The 20,222-nt window shown below is 46.0% G+C and overlaps 1 protein-coding gene across 1 annotated transcript in view; it reads right to left on the bottom strand.

Annotated features, from left to right (window-relative positions):
- The window catches only part of LOC144103525 (uncharacterized), a 48,498-nt gene extending 44,208 nt beyond the window's left edge, over positions 1-4,290 (bottom strand). The window contains exons 1-2 of the mRNA XM_077636223.1: positions 4,166-4,290; positions 3,510-3,668 (exon numbers count right to left, since the gene is read on the bottom strand). Of these exons, the coding sequence (XP_077492349.1) occupies positions 3,510-3,668; positions 4,166-4,217 (211 nt within the window). The 5' untranslated portion in view covers positions 4,218-4,290. The remainder of the gene's footprint in view (positions 1-3,509; positions 3,669-4,165) is intronic.
- Positions 4,291-20,222: the final 15,932 nt, after the last annotated feature.

Below are 20,222 nucleotides of genomic sequence, written 5' to 3'. Positions count from 1 at the left end.
AAAACAAAGCATAATACGGAAGTGTTGAATTTTAGCAAATATCTTGTAAAACTGCATTCAACACTAACAGTGTTACAAACAGCTGCGCGTTTCATGAGCCACCATACCCTGCACCGCGCCTTCAACAATGCTAAAACCAGTTACGTTGGCCCCTTCGAAATGTTTTTCGTGGTTGTAATAAGCTTTTACACGAAGGAGTGCAATGCGGTTGCTTTATTTTCAAGCATTACTGAAAGTGCCACATTACGTATTAACAGCACAATTTTTTCTGCTAACTGTGTTTAACACAGTAGCGCCCGAATGTGCGGCTCAGAAACTACTAAAGCTATCATGCGCCTAATTAGATATAGTCTTATAGTATATTAATTGATTCGAAGCCTCGTTTTTCTCACTTCTAAAGCAGTAACGTTTTCAAACAATAATTACCCCGACGTTCATTGCTTCTGCTTCCAAAGCAGTTGTTTTTAAAATACGCCGCCTAGCGGCGTCTCACAAGTAGTCATTGACTTGACCTTGCCTGCTTGTCTAAGATGCAATGTCTTGAAGCTTTCACCGGAGTCCCTAACCTGGGCTCACATTTTGAGCCAATTCATTTTCGGATGCATTCATTGCGCATTGGTTTTTGCGACTCCATATAGGGATGACAGCTCAAGAAGGAATCCTAATGTAGAAGCTTGATTTATCAAATATGAAGAAACCAAGAAAATGAATAGAGAAAATAAACTGAAAACGAAAAGCGACCGAAAGGTATTGTACACATCCTTTACATATTCACAGAAACATTTAGAAAACGGTTGGTCATAAAAATATTGGCTACGTGCTTCCATCTTTAATGCTCTGTAACTTCCTAACCTTAAGGTCTTTCCGAAGTACAATGCGTCAAACGTTGCCTTACTTATTTGAGCAAAGTAGATTGTTTCAGACATTTTGTAAACATCAAGGCAAATGCAGATGCAAACAATGTGTCGGCCGTTTTCTCGCTTAGCCAAAGAGCTGTATCGCTAGCGCACTTTTTTTTTGCTGGTCGTTTTTATTCATCAGACTAGCTGATAAGCAGGACACTTTGTGGTCTAGTTGAAAGGACATTTCCTTGTGCAAAAGTTTAGGGCAAATTTCCTTGCGCTAAAAGGCTACAAAGCTCGCAGGAGAAAGCAAACAACTTTAGAAGGAAACAAAATATGAAGCGCGAATTGTGTCCTGAGTATGAAAGGAAGCAGGAAACGTTGCTCTGATGTGATCGATATAAAACAAAACCGACAGCAGTGCACGAAAGGAAATGAAAGGTCACCCACTAAGCCATCTACGTCATCGAATATCAAAAGTGCCCACTAAACGTTGGCTCGTCCGCTCCCTATCAAGCACACATGCGAGATTACAGAACGTTAAGCTCAAAAAGTGCACCGACACCGTGCGCGCCTTCAGCAAAGCAATTTCGTTTTGCTTAGCACTAAAGGCAGACCACTGACGTCCTCGCCGTCTTCCCCATTGCATGTAGTAGACTGCGATACATCATCATTTCGTACGGCAGTTAAATTCTTGAAGATCCGCCGTTTTTTCGAGAAACGGCGATCACCTGTGCTTTCTTGAATGTCACGTTACCTGACTTGTGCAACAGCGAGCATTTATTCGTGCCTACATTAGTTGCTCTTTCAACATCGAATCGTCTATTCTGTGTAGCTCTTGAGCCAGGTAAGCAAGACCGCACTACGTTACGCAGTCAGTAACTTTCATACTGACGTGATTTTAGATGGGTAGCTTAATTTTATCCTTTACACGTTCTTCACACACTTATAGGCGCCTTTGAGCTTGGCTAGAGCCGAAATGGACCTTAATCACCGCGCCTGTTTCGATTTTCTTGGTGCCATGTCAAGATTCATTGTTGCAAAAAATCACAACAGCGTGGCGGTTGTATCACTGCATTAATCTTCTTTTCTTCAGTTTTTCAGCATCTGCATGATTTAAGTTTCTTATACTAGGCCAGAACCTTCTGAAGGCGCCTTAGTTTCTTAATTTTTGCTTGTTTGCGCCTGGTGTGTTATGTCTCATAATTTTAGATATCTTTTTTTTCCCCGTGCTTTTTGTGAAAATTAGTGGGGAAAACTTACAAACACCGCAGCAGACGACGCGAATTAACCGATGAATAAAGAAGAGGAAGAAGAAGCATTATTTGAGGTGGAGAGAAATTATTGGTGGAGAAGCATTCGGTGAGGTGGAGAGAGATGATTGGTGGAGAAGAGAAGAAGACGACGACAAGGCTTGCGTGGACTAACACTGAGGTTATAAAAGGACGAGTGAGAGCGAGACACTGGGGGGAACAGCAGAGAAGCGGAGGCTCCGGCAGGTCAGGGACACATCGGCTGGAAGAGAGCGACGCCGGCTACTGCTCCGGTGAGCTCGCGTTCTACGGCTCCGCATCGTGGACTTCCTGCCGTGCCTGAGCCCGTTCCGGGGAGTCAACGGAGGACGCTACCACCTGCTACGGCCAAGCGTGTCTCCAGCGCTGTTGCTACCGATCCGGGTGGTTCCCCCAACGCCAACAACACCGGCATCACCTCCTCGGGCGCTTGGACGCCGCCAGCAACGCCAGCCCAAGCACGGCGAACGCCGCCTCGACGCCGCCTACTTGATCCATACTACGCCGCAGCCACACCGAACCAACCGTGAGCACGAACGCCGACCGCTAACAGTAGAACACTAGTAGTAGACGCTACTAGCAGTGTGCCCGGGTCGTGTGTATTTATAGTCTTTGTATTTTGTGTTTTGTTAGTTTTGGGTTCTAGTGTGTGTGGCCGCGTAGTGTGTATTAAATGTGCGTTTGTGTGGGTACACCCGTCGCCTAGTCCATTCTTGCAGTCCGAGTGTTCTCCGGAGAGATCCGTGGCAGTGCTGCATCGCTAGAGTGGCACTGTGAAAGTTAAGCTTTAATAGCAGATCCAGACGCATTTAAAGATAAATGTTGTATGATTAAAACCGTCCTGGCTTACTCACCGGAAGCGAGTGTCTGGAAAACGATAGAAGCCGCTCTTCCAATCTTGTACGCAGCATCAATTTGTCCTCTACGGTGTAAAATGGCCTGAAGAATACTGTGTAGTTGGTCCACGGCTTCATTGAATCCTTGTGGTATGAGGACGTGCTTTTTGATAACATGGCGTCGAAGGAATAGGACTGGGAACTTCCGGTGAGAAAGTATCCTGCCAGTTTGAGCGATTGGCCGGGCAAGTCTCTTGTAACCTCCGACCACAAAAAGCGCGCAATAGTGCTTGTCACGTTAGCCACCCCGAGAACAGGTTGCTTCTCCAAGAATGGTTGTGGGGCTGGAATAGATTACTAGTTGTTTGCTTGACGCAGTCGACTACACTTAGGGTGACAGAAGGTCTTAAGAAAAAGCGCAAGTCAACCTGTGCTTACATAGCAAACGGGAGAGAGAAACACTGTTTGCGAGCAAACACTTTTTGAGCGCTTTAAGTTTGTGGGCGGTAGGTCGCAGCAATTGCTTCAGGAAACCTCACCGCATAATTCAGGATTTTCGTCATGAAGACCCTCGTCGGCGTCCGCGCCTGCCGGTACGCTGCATTCAACAGTTCCGTCGCAAACAGACGTAGCAGGAATAGCAGGCTCATAAGAATCCGCATGAGGGCAGGTGAAATCCTTTTCCCGTAGAGGCGAGGCTGTACGGGTAAGAGTAAAAGAACTTTGGTGTACTTTTATTTCCCACCGACCGTACGTAAGGACGGTATGCGAGGAAAAGAAGAAAACGGTGCAACGGTAACAAGTGATCTGTCAAAAAATTTTGGCGCCCCTATTGCAGTGCTGTGGTTGAGAAAAGTTCATCGTTAAAATACGCGGGCGCTGCGATGCTGCTGTTTTTCTGTTCACTGTGTGCTAGTGAAAGTTCTAAGTTAACAGCACCTGACACTCGTGCAGAGATGCTCGGCGGTAATTTTTGAGGCGAATATTTATGGGTATCGCAACCACGATTACATTAAAAATAGGCAGTTAAGAAAAATGGGGGAGGGAGAGTTTTTCAACATGCCATACATAAATAATGCATGGTAGTTATGGGATGACCCCTTTTAACCATCGCGCCGTAATAGTGGCAGTAAACCACCCAAGATCACATACAGTAGACAACAGGATGTCAGAAACCAATAATACGCAAGCTTACCTATCGGGCTCAGAAGGAGCAGTTGAAAAGCCGCGCACGCTACACGCATCATGCTTCCGTTGAAAATATGTGCGGCTCCCGGCCGATGTATGCTTCCCTGTAGCACGCTGGCTCCGGTAGCGTGCCAGCACTAAGACGCACTGACACCCAAACCACCCTTGGCGGAGGCGGGAACGTAGATAGCCGAGCAGCCAGCGTGAAAGGTGACACTGCCCACCGCGGTCTGTGAACGCCAAATGAAACCAACATGTGATAAAATTAAGGAGAGCACTCGCTGCATGCCTGATAAGCCTATGGTAGTTTATCGCGAAGCGAAACGGAAAGTTTCGTATTACAACAACACGACACAATGTTTAAACCTGAATGTTGAGGTTATGGTTTGGTTTATGGTTTATGGGGGTTTAACGTCCCAAAGCGACTCAGGCTGTGAGAGACGCCGTAGTGAAAGGCTCCGGGAATTTCGACCACCTGGGGTTCTTTAACGTGCACTGACATCGCGCAGTACACTGGCCTCTAGAATTTCGCCTCCATCGAAATAAGACCGAAGCGGCCGAAATTGAAACCGCGTCCTTCGGGCCATCAGCCACAGAAAATTACACAGAATGTTTACTCCATTCGAATCAGTGGGAAAGCACGGATTAGCAGCCACGCAGAAGACGACGATGAGTGGGAGGTGCCGCAGGTCCATGTTGTTTAAGACCACGCTCTGTTATGCACAGCGCGTGACTGTGCAGGTGTTTAACACGAGTCGTGTTTGGCTGCGTTGATAGCCTGCAATCAAAAGAAAAAAAATTAGCCGGTAGCCTAGTGGTCTCGAGCAGAAACCTTTGAAGCTGATCTGTTTTCGCCACCGCGACTTCGACTTCCAGGCGTGGATATTGATGTGGTTTTCTTTTCTTTGTTTGTCCTTTCTGATTCTTCTGCTGCATATACATCGGCAAGAGACGATTTTTCTTATTTTTGAAAGTCCGTATTAGTGTCTTCGCACTAACAAGGGCTGCAAATGAATTATCGCGTACGGCCGCGTAAAAGCGTCGTGGTGGAGAAAGTGCCATGAGTAGAAGCAGTCGGCTGTGTAAACAAGTTTTCAGTTCATCTCTGAGAAAATAACGGTGAAAATCTTAAATTGTGAGCGCCGACTACAATGCCTAGATTGGAGAAATGATATCTGGTTACATTTTGTGCAAACAACCTTGTTTCTTTTCAGCACAAAAATTAAGAAATGCTTAAGATCCGAATTTATCGCACAGCTTAAGTACGATCGTACACGTACCCTTAAAGGCGCACCCTTAAGCCGTGCGAGCGCTGAGTGCCCTTAAAGTGCCGGACTGGCAACCCAAGAGGCAGGCCCTCGATTTCCTGCTAATTACTCGAATTTTCTTTTAATCTCAATTCTTTTACTTTATTTACTTATTTTACAACCGCCGCGGTGTCTCAGTGGTTATGGCGCTCGGCTGCTGACTCGAAAAACGCGGGTTCGATCCCGGCCGCGGCGGTCGAAATTTGATGGAAGCGAAATTCTAGAGACCCGTGTACTGTGCGTTGTCAGTGAACGTTAAAGAACCCCAGGTAGTCGAAATCTCCGGAGAACTTCACTACGGCGTCCCTCACACCCTCAGTTGCTTTGCGACGTTTAACTCCAATAAAACATACTTAATTTATATGCTTCAGTCAGTTTTCCTAACTGCCACTCGCGTGCGGCCTAGCCACCTTTTAGACCAACCCACGTTTTGCTCACAACGACACCAGATCCGGATTTTCCCCACAATGGCAGCCTTATGCTACCGCACAATTTACACAATATGGAATTGTGCGGCCACCTCTCGGGGCTTGATAGCAGCATGTACTCGAACACCGTCTTCCACGATGGCGCCCGGCCTGAACCGTTGCGAACTATGTGAATGGCCATGGGCCAGGGATCTCGGCGTTAGCAAGCGAATAAAGTCCCATTTTTCTGCTCAGCAAAGCGAACATCATGAGGAACCCATTTTACCCAAAGTAAAAGATGTCTCGAGTGCACTACATCTAATCTGGCCAGGAGCCCTGTCGTGATAAAATGAGCATTATTCGAAATGTTCAAAACATCGGGGACTACTTCACTTGAAAAATGGTGGGTTCATTATGCAGGTACTCTTTCACTGTTTCAGATCTGTGGTTTGCAGAAAATCTAAAATAATTATCCCCATGAACAGAACCCTGTCTCAGGGAACACGGGTGTGGTACTTTAAAATGAAAGATCGCTTCACTCCTTCGAATTGTACTAGGCATAAAGTGGGTAACTACAAATGAGATCTTGCAATTCCGGTCAACAGATTGTATTTTGGCATATTTCTGCGTAATTAAATTCTCTTTATGGGAAAAGTTCTACGGGACATACACAAAAGCGCCCTTTTTGCACGCAGGTGAAGGAACGAACCTTTGTCGCAGCTGGGTTTCGGCTTTGCGCACTGAAGAATATTTCAAATCTCTCTTCTCTATATAGTTGTTTGAAAACAATTAAGGTATTTTGTCGTCAACATATTTAAAAATATGCCCTAATATAGGTGCTCACCTGTTACCCTGAAGACCTATATAGGTTTCTTTGATTCAAGCGTGTAAACTACTTCATGGCTGCAGCAGTGAACATGCTTCAAACCAGTGCTTCAATGCAAGTAAACACCAAGCAAGCTTCAAGAGTGAAAGCAAGGAAAAGATAAAAAAGGCGCGTCGTCAGGAACAGCATACAAAGTCGATATGTATGATTTATTAATACACAGTCCATATTTCAGAAGTTGCGCCGTTAAGTAGCAAGCTGTAGCTATTGTTGGGCCGGCGGGGCTTCCACCAAAATTATTTAGAAAAGTAGGCTTAAGAAAACTCTTATAAACATTAATAGCAGATCATATGTTTCCTTAATATCTTGCGTGAAAGAGTGCTTGACTGCTTCAAAAATAAAACCCGCGCTTCTTCGTTCGAAAACTTGGAATAACTTCGATATTAATTACTGGGCAGGCGTATCGGCAGCATAGAGGAAATTTGTGGGCGGTAGAAGGAACATCAACAAGAAGAAGGCAGCGAAAAGTGGGGCAAGCTGCTTGTATTTCACAATCAGGGATAAGGCTACCGTGCTGCAGTCATGCACGTATGTGATATGAGCAAAGTTCAACGATACGTTCGTAAGGGCCGCTCAAAAAGTAGAAGGACAGAATGACCGTCCACAAATAGCTGAAACGAACTTTTGTAGCATCATGAGGTAGATAAATCTTATAAAATCACCTGGGATAGATAGTTTGAAGATTTTTATTCCCACTTCAATGAGCTGAAAGATCTGGGGCTAAGGTCACTAAAAGGCATACTTGAAACCGGTGTTATACTTCACAAGCTAAAAACATCTACAATAAGGTATGTTCATCCCACCGAAAAAAAGATGACCACGCAACCTACACATTGATAGCAATTGTGTGGCCTTAAGCGCAAATATTGGAAAAACATTCTCCATCTGGGACGCACCCGTTTTACGAAAACTTTATTCATGCATAATTCAGTGCAGTTTGGTGTCAAAAGAAAAAAAATAAATTCAAAAGGACTCCTGCAAGAATTTTTCGATCACGTTAATAATGTGGCCGAAAATAATCATGTCGCTTAGCTCTTTTGATGCTGTAGGGATTTTGATGCTGTAGGTCATGCCCTAATCTTAAGCAAGGTAAATATTGCCGCAAATATTTGTAGCATTCGTTTGTTCATTCTTCACAGCTGCCGGCATGAAGATGCCGTATGAAGATGCTGCACCCGCTACAAAGACGCTGCACAAAAATACATCCTCGACCATGACGTGAACCACTTCAGAACGACGCTGCCACCCAGAAAAGCTTCGACGACGCCCTAACCAAGATTCAAATACGCGACGAAGCCGTGACCCGACACCGAGGAGGACGTGCAACGCAAGAGCCAGGACATCCAGCATAGAAGTAACAGTAGACGGCAGGAAATTTAACGCTGTAGTCGACACGGGCGCCGATTATTCGGTGATGAATGGAACATTCCTCGCGCAATTGAGGAAAGTCGCGACCACCTGGGTCGACCCACAAACCCGTACCTCCGGAGGCCACCTCATAACGCCATCGGGGAGATGCACGGAGCGAGTGACTGTCAAGGAACTTACCTATCCTGTGACATTGGTGGTACTGCAGCATTGTTCCCGCGACGTGATGCTTGGCACAGAATTTCGTAATGAGCATCAGGCCATTATCAACCTGCGTTCGAAGCTCATAATTGCTTAGACAGACGGAGCCATCGCTCCAATGAAAACCGTAAAGCAGTAAGTTGCCCTGAGTGTCCTGGAAGAACAAATGAGCGTCCCACTCCGATCAAGCGTCATGGGCACCGTAGGTGCCACGGATGCCAGGAACGAGAAACCTCTCATTGAGCGGAACACGGCGTTGCTTCTAGAGCAAGGGATCGGCATCGCAAAGGGCATTGCACATTTCCGCAATGAACGTCCTGAAGTGCTGCTGCGAACTTCAGCGAAGAATACTGGCACGTTAACAAATTAACGACGATTTATTTCCTCGACGAAATATCCAACGTTCGCGACGCCTTCGCTCTCTCCGATCGAGTCCCAGAAGATTAACCTAAGGGAGATTGCAAGCACGTTTTCGAAGTAAACACAGCCCTGCCCCACCACGCAACAGACAAGACTAGATTCGCAATCTGCTTCCAAGCTACAGCGAGTGTTTCTCGTCATCGCCGAAGTTCCGAGAAACGCCCATTGCAAAGCAACGCATTAAACCTTCGAACACATGCGACCTTTCCTCTTGTGTCGCCGCGAGAAAGCTATGCCATCCAGGACCAAGTGAAAGAAATGCTCCGTGACTGTGTCATTCAGCCATCGAACAGTCCCTGGGCGGCAGCGGTTGTTCTGGTAAAGAAGAAAGGCGAAGAAAGGCGACGCACTTCAATTCTGTGTTGATTACCGCCACTCAAACAACATAACGAAGGAGGAAGTCTACCCCCCCCCCCCCCCCGCATCGACGACACACTGGACCGGCTGTGCGACCCCAGGTATTCCTCATCGATGGATCTCAAGAGCGGCTACTGACATAATGAGGTCGATGAAAGAGATCGCGAGAAGAACCCATTCATCACTCCGGATGGCTGCTTACAGTTTGAGATGATGGCATTTAGTCTCGTGGCGTACCAGCGGCGATTTAGCGAGTAAAGGATACGATGCCGGCGGGCCTCAAGTGGCAAATTTGTCTTATATATTAGATGACGTCGTTGTCTTCAACTGTATCTTTGAAGAGCACCGCAAAAGACTTCGAACGGTACTAGACGCCATCAAGTCGTCTGGCCTAACGTTGATAGCATACCAGTGCAACTTTGAGTACGAAGAGCTCCTGTTTATAGGCCACATTGTTAGCAAGGAGGGAGTACGCCCAGACCCGCAGAAAACAGCTGGATAAGAGATCAGTGCGTGGATTTTTCGGACTGTGGGCTTATCACCAAACAATTTGTGAAAAGTTTTCTTGCATCACCGAGCCCCACACTCAATTGACGAAGGCAGACGTGCCATTTAAATGAGAATCACCGCAAGCAGCAGCCTTCAAGGAAATTTAGCGTCGTTTACAGTCCCCACCAATCCTCGCGCATTTGATGAAAACGCCGATAGTGAGTTCGTACCGACGCAAGCAGCGTGGGCCTAGGCGCCGTCCTCGTTCAGAAAAGCGACAGTCTGGAGAATGCATTCGCATAGACTAGCCGTTCTCTGTGCAAGGCCGCGGTTAAATATTCGACAACTCAGGAGTGCCTTGCCTTCATCTGGGCTACCTCGAAATTCTGCCCCTACCTGTATTGACGACCGTTCAGTGTGGTCAGCGGCCACCACGCTCTGTGTTGGCTTGCCAATTTCAAGGACCCCTCCGGCCGCCTTGCTCAATGAAGCCTGCGCCTCCAGGAGTTTGACGTCGCCGTGGTTTACAGGTGTGGACGCCGGCACTATGACGCCGCCTGCCTGTCACGAGCCCCTGTAGATGCGCCATCGCAGGACGACGATGAGGACGACTTCCTTGGACCGATTTGCTCCAGCTCATTTGTACAGCAGCAACGCTCGGACCTCTACCTAAAACGCCTCATCCAGTGCTTGGAAGGCAAGGTGTCTTCATCCGCCGCCACGCTCAAGAGAGAACTGCCTTACTTCTGTGTACAGACTGATGTCCTCGTAAAGAACTTAGCAGCGAACAAAACAGCCTACCCCACTGTTCTGCCTGAAAATCTGCCCAAAGAAGTTATCAGGCACTCAAGTAACACTTGTTGCTGGGCTAGTCGGTGCATAGTCTATGTACAAACGTTAGCGCAAAATACGAGAAATTTACAAGAAATGTGGAGAAGACAACGCGCTACTTGGCTGACACTTGTGAAGAAGCTGGTGAAACACATAGGAAAAGGCCAACAGTACTGGAAGGCACGTGCCGGAAAACAAAATATGGAAAAAACACAAAGATAGGGCACAGGCGACTCAGCTCTTATCTAACATATCTAGACAAGATTGTATTGAAAAAATCTGTCCCATACAATATCACAGACGGCTTACTGAAACTTGAAATAGCACACTTTTGTTTTACGGCACTTTATTTTCCACACTCATTAATATACGCCGGCAGGATTAACCCGGTACTGTTCCACAAGGGCAATTTATGTTCCCTTAGGCGCTCATCGACAAATCGGCCGGACTGCTTAATGTACGCCTTTCCACAGTTGAACAAGATTTGATGAAATGCCATTTTTTCCACTTCACAAACTGTTTAACTTGTTTAAATTTGCAGAATGGGTTGTTAGTACTATCGTGTGAAACTACACGACACAGTGATAAGAGTTTCCTTCGGGCCGAAAAAAACACGGGTACATTCAACTTCTTAGCCACGCGTTTCACTTAATGCTGATAGAGGATGACTATAGGTTTCATTTCCTTTTCAGGAGCTGCAGCTATTGACTCGTTCCTTTTCCTTACTCTTTTAATTTTCAACAAAGCTTCAGGAACTAAACTCACTAATATCAAAGGAAAGCCTGGAGGTGTTAGCTGCGTGATCGGATCGCGAAAGCTTTCTTGCACTATGTGACAACAAGATCTCCTTAGGGGTGACACAAGGCACATCAAAGCGATAGCACGATTCACCGTTTCTGATTGCTTGGAATCGACTGCAACAATTTCTTCTGTGCACGCGGCTGGTACTTCCAGCAAAAGCATTCGTCTCTGACGGTTATTTTCAAGTCTAATAATTGGAAAAAGTTGTCCTTGGTCAGTTCAAAAGTAAAATCTAATCCTTTGGCCAGTCTGAAGTTAGTAAGGATGTCCTCGCCAATTTTCGTGTAGATAAAAGGTGAGTGCTTCTTTTTTTTCTGCATTTGCCAATCTCTGATTATCCCTTCCCCTTTAGCAAAAACGTCACCTGAATTTTCAGAATAAAACAGTTGCAAGATGGGCCTCATCCTGTCTTCCTTGTTCCTTATGTGTCGTCGTTGTGTCGTCGTGTGTGCGTCGCAGGAATTGTCGGAATTCTGAGAATGGGCCGAGTAGGCACACAACGAATATTACTGGAAATGTCCTCCCAACTAGACACACTCAAGATAAGCTAAATGTTTCAGTTCTATGTTGTTACGCTGCACTATTTTTCAAGTGATTCCAGAATACCTGTACAGACACAAGTCATTCTCAGAAAAAGAGAAAGATACATTAGGATAACGATTTTAACATTCTACGAGAGAAAGAAGGTAGGAACTATATTGTCCCTGCGGTATTTAACGAGCTTAGTGACGATCAAAGCAATGTTGGAAAGGAAAAAACAATGGAGAAAACTTAAGAAATTGGTACTTAGCACTAATGCAAGAACAATGTTTTTGTGCGGCTTTGCATGTCAGAACCTTTGCTTATGAAGTACTTGTATACCTTGTGTCTGACGTTCTTTTATGTGCATAATAAGTTTTACAGGCCTTTTTCTTTCTTTATCTCATTTTATTTTTGTCGGGCAGGCCACAATCCTGCTCTCTGATTATTCTTTTGGGTAAACGTTGTGAATTAACTCATGCTTTATCCATCAATTACCAGGTCATACAGCAAGCGCTATGTGTATTATGCTCACCAATTGACTTCTTTGTGCGAAAAAGTAGTGGATAAATTGTATTGAAGTAATACTAACGCAAGCATACAAGAATAGATCAAATGACGTGTTAGCGGCACAGTCCTTCGTCGGTGTGATCGCTTTGTTTAAAATTTAAGAAATTATAATGCATTATGGCAACATATATATTGTTTAATGCCGATTGGAGCCTCTGTATATTTCTCAGAACAAAATAAAAATAAGAAAGACAGAGGTAAGTAGCAAATCCTACCAAAAAAATTTGCGCATCAAGCTCCTTCAGGTATTCGCGTATTTCTGAAAATGGTATTTAGGTTCATTATTCTGACGCTTTATTTTTGTTCTGTCCTGCCGATCTAACCCCTGATAGATCTCCTAACAGGCTGACTACAAGAACAAAATGTGGGTGTATGTATTGGACCGTCTTTATTCGTGGTCTATCCTGTCCGTACGTGGAAGCCGCGCTGACTACCAAGAAACCTGGCTGCACTGCCGGAATAACGCCATAGGAAAAATGGTGTGTGCGATGGGATGCCCAGTCAATGCAGCAACTGCAGGCAATGACGTATATCGATAATGTGCGTCAGCATACAAGTTAGCGTCGATTCCATAAATATCACGGCATTTGGCGTACACAGACATTGTCTGCCATTATCGAGCTGTTTACTAGCCTTGAATGTCTGCACTCAATGTGCACGAAGGGGTTCTACTTCCTGGATCACGATTATCATGAAGAAAACGTACGCAATATCAATGTGCGGCCTAGTCGCTCGCGAACCCCGCAGCGCTGCTGCGATATTCATCACAGCGGCCACTAAGCTAACAAGCATCCATATTCACACCTTTCTTCTGGAAATAAAGGAAGACGAACGTCCATACCTATACTGTAAATTCAGTATTTACTTCCTTCTAACTACGTTGCTGTATGAACGAGCTCACGTCGATGCCAACCAACATTTGGTGTCCCGTATTCATAATTCTTTGAGTTATGCTCTTTCCTTCCAAGGACTATAATTGATAGCACTGAACTTAGTAATTATGACATAACAAAACTCTCATTGTCGCTGTTTTAGGCGAATAAAAAAATTATTTCGTTCGTTTGTTAGCACTATTAATTTTCCAATGTTTCTTTTATGCTTTGAATGGTGCTGGAACTAACAAATGCAACTTTCTTTACAACGTCCTTGTTTATGCCAGTCGCCTCACTGGTCCATTTGTTTCCTTTCTCCTTTGGAAGAGGATGAAGTTCTAAACCAGGACGCTAAATTTAGGCCTCTTCAGTATTTTCTTGTTTGAGCCATAATCAGGGATACACCACTGCCTTGCTCTCGATGTCTATACAAGGACAAAGTATACTTCGTCGTCTCCTACGGAACATGTTCGCCCAGCAGTGATCTGCGGAGAGACGCTTTTCCAGTCGAGCGAAAAAGTAGCCAGGCAGCAAGCGAGGATTTATCTAGTGACGCTAGGATTGTGCCAGTCGTGAGCAAGGAGGCCAAAACAAAAATCGTAAAGATGCACACTCGACGTCATCCAGTAAGTCTACGATTACCCCGGCGCATGATCCCTCAACACATACTTTCCTGTTTGTGCCAGAGACCTCAGTCGACAATTTGAACCACCTCATTTGACAAGCCACGTCTGCAATAATTGATGGCGGAATGCCGGGAGCGATCAACGATTTTAAGGCAAATTGCTGGAGCAACGTCCCAACATTGTTGTCATGGAGGGAAACGCGCTTTAAATCTGAAGCCGCCAGGACTTCGTTGCCACGAGCGTTCAATTCCATGTCCTTCACAGCAGCGATACTCAGACAGGCGTCTTTTAGGACGTAGGCACGGCCACGTGCGACACCGAACTTTCTATTTTTTGAAACGAGATGCCGACAGCGTTTTAATGCCACAAGCCCAATGACTGGTGAGGTGAAAAAGCATAAAGACGATTTTCCTGGTGCACTGAATTGCAGCGTGTTACATGAAGTTTAGGTCCTTGCTACTCGCGACTTGCTTTACTCCCAAAACCATTCCCTGCCGAAAGTGTATGCAGAAGGGACAGGTGAGTGGGGCGTGCACTACCACCATCGCGTACAGAAGGTGTTCTGTTCAAAGGTGCACCAACTTCCGTGGCCCTCATGTCGCCCTTTCGAAGGACGGTCCCCGCCTGAATTCAGAACGGTCAAAGCGTAAGGAAAGCGAAAAGCCGAGGAAGCAGCATCTATGTTGTTACAGGTGCTCCTGCAATCAGTTTTACCCCTCCTCCCGCCGCTGTAAAGGATAGGAGGCTGATTAATGCCGCAATGGCTGCTGCTGACGTGACTCAGCTATCCCTACCGATGCAGAACACACCTGCAGAGATGGAGGAGGTCCCACATTCCCAGAGTCCTCAGCTTATCGGTGACCGAGTACAAGGCAAAGGTCCGGTCAAAAACCAAGACCTCAGAGTTATTTAAATTTTAAGACCTTCAAGAACAGAATGCATGTGTTACAAACCTGGTTAGAACAGACAAGAAATGCAGTGCAGATACTGGACACCCTTTGGCCAGTCATTGCAGCTCTTCAACCCTTCAGTGCCAGGCAGAATGGCTCCAACTGCCTTCTGGCTGCAAAAATAAATAGGATTTACACATTTCTGACATCTTCATCTACGGCAACGTGAAGACCTTTTCTTTGCTCTCTGCTCCTCGGTTACATTTGCAAAGTTGCAACTGTTTCAAACTGCTACAGTCGACGGTCCTGCTTTTGACCCATGTTGCTGGGAGAAGGCGGTCGGACGTTTTCTTTCTGAATTCTCCTTGCTCGGGGAGAAAGGGTCTGCTGTGCTAGGAAGTGCTCAGATCCTTTCCCTCTGACGATGTCCATGCTTCTGACCCATCTCTATCCTCCTTACCTACCAGCAAGTTAAAACAAGAGCTTGTCCGGGTAAAAGATCGTCTAGATCTCTGAAGGTACCAGGGAATAGTATACAAGATACCGTGTGAACTCTTTGAACTCACTTACATTGGCGAAACCGGAAACTCAAACGTAGGTTCCAAGAGCATCAGAATGACATCACGAGCGGCCGCTCCACATCTAATGCTTTGGCGGAACACAGCGTATCAACGGGACACACCATCGGTTGGGACGAAGCATCAGTCATTGCCACAGAGAAAAGCTTATCATCGGACCTTCTTTTAGAACCTTTTCATATACATAACACAAAGCATGCTCTCAACAGGACACGTGGAAATCTTCCAGAGATCTACAGCAAGAAATTACGCAGTTTTAACCGTACTTAAGCCACCGTCGTTCCAGGCGGCGTTCTGTATGTGATCAAGGGACCCGTGCGGGCCCCTAAACATCAAAAGTGTTTCCTTTCCGTGCAAACTTTTGGCGAGTGGATGTTTATTTCTGCAACGAATTGTGACCGCCGCAGTTGTGATTGAACCCGCGTCTATCGCGTCAGCAGTCGAGTACCATAACCAGTGTGCCACCGAGGTGGTTTATTAGTTAATGTGGCAGCAAGCCACCCGTAGTAGGCAACGTGGTGCGAATCATGGATGCTACTTGAACAATAATGGCGTGTTATTGTAAGTGCTGTCCCCCACTTATCTCGTTCCTTTCTTTCTTAGGTGCAGTGTAAATACTCCGTGATATTCAGATCAATACTTTGTTGACGCGCGTCTTCGTCCCGCTTCCCTTTACGAGCACCATTTTATTTTTGCATTTCATGCTCACCAACTAGTTCAACTTCATCTATGCTTGTCCGTGAGCAGCTCACGCTGGCGCAGCGAGCTGTGCAGACCCACAATGCAGCCTCTGTGTGCCCGCACTGTAACCGGATCACGCGGAGACAACAGCACCGAAAGTTCTCATAAGCTCCCCGCGCAAGTTCAAAAATGATTTGCGCCCTCTCGGGAACACGAAGAAAGTTCGCGAGATCGCCAATTGCCTGCGGTTTTACCCTCGTCCTCCTACCAGGCTCGCCCCACCTATTTCTACGTCAAAATGACGCAGTGGCAAAGCGGAACAGTTCCTAATCGAACTGCTTTCTGGACTCGGCCCCTGCATGAAGAAACAACCATCCTCCACTTAAAAGCGATCCCAGCGGAGATTTTGAATCGTAACGTCTAGTTTACGCCATTTTGTCTCCTGTTATGCCCACCACCAGAGGGGGATTAAGGCGCAGATTTACCCGCCCGGGACGACCACGGGGGAAACAGCAGCGGCAATTTCGACACGTCGTTTGACCCCACAATGGCCCCACGAAAAAACAATCTGTGTTAGAAACCTGCCTGCGGAATATTTCCACGGTAGGCTCGCGGGGGATGACCTTCCCTGTTGTCTGGTTCCTCACAAGATGCGACTGACGGTGGACCGACGACGGAGAAGAGGGGAACGGAGACCTCCAGTAATCTACCGTGTCTGACAAGAGCCGTCCCGACCGGAGAGAGCCCGCCGAGCTTGTAGCCACGGTGCGAATTAGCAGTGGACCTGCGAATCCTTCTCGCCCATTCGCACGAGTGTCTCCTCGTGCTATATGCTGTGTAACTCTTACGATCTGTGCTCTGTGTGGAATTGGCCACCGCCTGGGGAAGGGGCGGAGCCTTAGGGTATTTAACAAGCGTCCTGAGTGGGAACGAAGGCTCTGGGCCCTGGAGACAAGGATCAGCCAGTCGATCGACGCTATGAACGTTTAATTCTTGACTGTTTGCTCTTTTGTTCAAAATGTAAATAATGTTCTTCAAAGTGCCAGTAAACCTGTTTGTGTTTTCAATCCCAAATGTCAGCTTCCATCCTTCCTCATCCCTTCTCCGGCCCAACCACGCCACTGTACATCACAACAACTGGTCATGCTACCGGAGCAGTAAAAACTGGGGGAGCGGTGGGACACTGCTACCCGGCCCGTAACACTCCTAAATTCATTATTGTGGCAAAATTATCCAGCTGCTCAGTCAGAAAATCGGGGGTTCCGTCCAAGAGAAATGGACTGAAAACGTACGTCACCTCATGACGTCGTCGCTAGTGTCTACATCGTCAGGAAAGAAAGAAAAAATAAAATATCTGAAATCATCTTAAAATATCTTCTTAAAAGGGTTTCCAACGAAATCCGGCAAGCGCAGATCAGCTTCGCTAGGCACTTCATTAGAGCACTACGCCATCCCCGCAGGACTGCACTTCGGCCGCTAAAGTGCCAGTTTTTCGCACAGGGTTTGAGTTCTGTCTTCTTTGTCAACTTCCATTCATGCGACGCGAAAAGATCAGCTTCGCTGGCCCCTGCATTATATTAGTACGCTATTGCTACATCATAAACCTACGGGTGCATGATTTCGCATTCACAGCTCTTAAGTAGCCTTAAGTTCCCTGCTTAATATTTGTACAATCATACCGTTTGTACTGTGCATGGAGTTATATCTCTACTTGAGTGGCATTCTTTCATTTCGAAGTTTCCGCAAAAACACTGCCTTGGAGGCGATTAATTAGGTCGTATGAATAGGTGTAAGATTCCATCATTTCTTTTAAAGAATCTCCAAATAATTTTTATACTATTAACACAACTCAGCTGTCCTTTTGCATATAGAATTGAGAGTGATAGTTCATCCGGACTAACCGTGCTTGGTTTCGAGGGCGACGCAAGAGAGAATTCTTACGTGCTCTTTTGCGTAAGATTGCTACTTCTGCATTCTGTAAAAGAGAGCAGTTGTGAGAAATGTTGAAAACCCCAATGGCCTAAGTTAAGACACCTACCTCCTTCTTGAACTCAAGTTATTGTAATAGGCAGAAACTTCTGAATGAGCTCCGGGCTGCATTTTGCTTCCTCGCTTTTCCGGTAGCTCATGCACGCCCATCAGGATTTTCATCATGCACATTTCACACGCGCTTATTTTCTTCAACACGATTCGACTCACTATTTTCTTCTTGGGCATTTTTTTTAAATACGCTCTCAATATGACGCAGGGCCTCTGAGTTTCATGAAAACAGGTTCTTCTCAAGCTTTATCTTCATTGATACCTCCATTGCGGTTTTGCAGTGGTAAAATGGACATCATCCAGGGATCCGCAGTGAAAAAATCAAACGGTCTTAAGCACTAAAGCAAATTTTAATGACTCATTAGGTGCAGATGACGCCAAAACTGATCTCCGCGACTCCACTGTAGAAAAAGAAAGCCATGATCGAGCTTCTTTTCCAGAAAGATACGCATTAAAGCCTCATTGGCTAGATTCTGCAGCTGCTCTTGGGAAAGGATTTGCTGGTGTCTCGTCTTATAGCGAGGGATAGATTTACAAGCACTTATAAAGTGAAGTATCCAATGAAAAGAGCACGATGGTTATCTGTGTGCTGTGTAAATTTGAAGTATGAATTGTGCACTGTCGGCGGTTACGCCATCAAAATAAATTCGGTGGAAGTGTAGACTTCGCAATGAAACTGAGCAAACTTTCCGCAGTAAGAGAAACAAAGAACGCTTTGGATACTGCTGCGTGCGAACCATATTGGTACTCCTCTTGCTCCTCTCACGCCCCGCTCCCCCAACGCTTTGTTTTTGTCACGTAGCGTGCTAACTAGTACAGCAATCTACTCCTATTTTTAGCGGCATACTTCCTGCACCTCTTACACCAAGAGAAAGCACTTCGATTTCGTTCTTGCTGGCCGTTAGGGAAGGCTATGCATGGAGTGAAAGGCTGTCATGACGTATCTGTACGAATAGAGCGAGCATTACCACAGAGTGATTGGTAATTTAATTTCGACAAGTTCCTCGCACGTACTTGCAATGTAGCTCAAGAACAAGACATTTCCATTCAGCTGCCGACGGGTAAAACATTAGCCGGTACAATCATCCTGCTTTGGGTCCTTCGAATCTCCCTTGTGACAAAGTGCGACCTAGTCCTCTTACTGTGAAATTAACCTTCCATATGTGGGTGCTCAGCTGTTTTATGGAGGTTTTCGGTCACTCGCGCCGTGTGTTGCGCCCCTTGTCCTGCCGCGCCCCTGGACAGAGCCAGCCAAGCACCGCCATAAGTATATCAGAAAACAAAGAGAGCGCAGGAGAAGGGCGCAGGGAATGCATTACAAGTAACAAGAATTGATATTGAAGAAAGAGCTGCAGGAGGGCTAGGCGAAAAGCTGGGCATATGCAGCCAGGATAGGAATCGTAGCAAAACGCGACGCCGCGCCGCGGCCAGGCAACGCCAAGCGACATAGCGACGCAGCTGCGGGGACAGATGCACCACAACAGAAACGACGAATTGACGCTAAAATAGGGCGACGCACGAGGAGGGTTTGCTTTTTCGAGTCTAGGGCTGTGTGCTTGAGGACAATGCATTACCGTTAAAAATTTAACACCGCTGATGATATTTGCTATTGGTGCATGCAATACACGACAACGATAAATATATTCTTATCCAGTGCAAGGCCCTCCAACCCTTAGTGCATGACGCTGCCGCGGGAATCCGCAAACTACTAGGGTATCGGAGTTGGCAGGACATTCTCAATCTTCACAAAGTAGATGTAGTAAGAGAAGAATATAGGATTGGTGGGGAACGTCAGCTAAGGGACTTATTTAGTAATGCGAAGAAAATTTGCAATTAATCACGAGATATAGATCATGTCTGGTATTAATGGCTAGGTGACCTTTGTCATCACGCCTATACAATGGTGACGCTAAGATATATATATATATATATATATATATATATATATATATATATATATATATATATATATATATATATATATATATATATCTGACTGTCTGTTTTTTGTCGGTCTGTCTGTTGTTCTGTCCATCCATCCTACCTACCTACCTACCTGCCTGCCTGCCTGCCTGCCTGCCTGCCTGCCTGCCTGCCTGCCTGCCTGCCTGTCTGTCTGTCTGTCTGTCTGTCTGTCTGTGTCTCTTTCTGTCTGTCGGTCTCTCTTTCTGTTTGTCTGTCTCTCTTTCTGTCTGTCTTTTTGTCTCTCTTTCTGTCTGTC

Source organism: Amblyomma americanum, chromosome 9 (assembly GCF_052857255.1).
Source record: "Amblyomma americanum isolate KBUSLIRL-KWMA chromosome 9, ASM5285725v1, whole genome shotgun sequence".
Classification (NCBI taxonomy): domain Eukaryota; kingdom Metazoa; phylum Arthropoda; class Arachnida; order Ixodida; family Ixodidae; genus Amblyomma; species Amblyomma americanum.
This window is presented reverse-complemented; position numbering and strand designations above follow the sequence as displayed.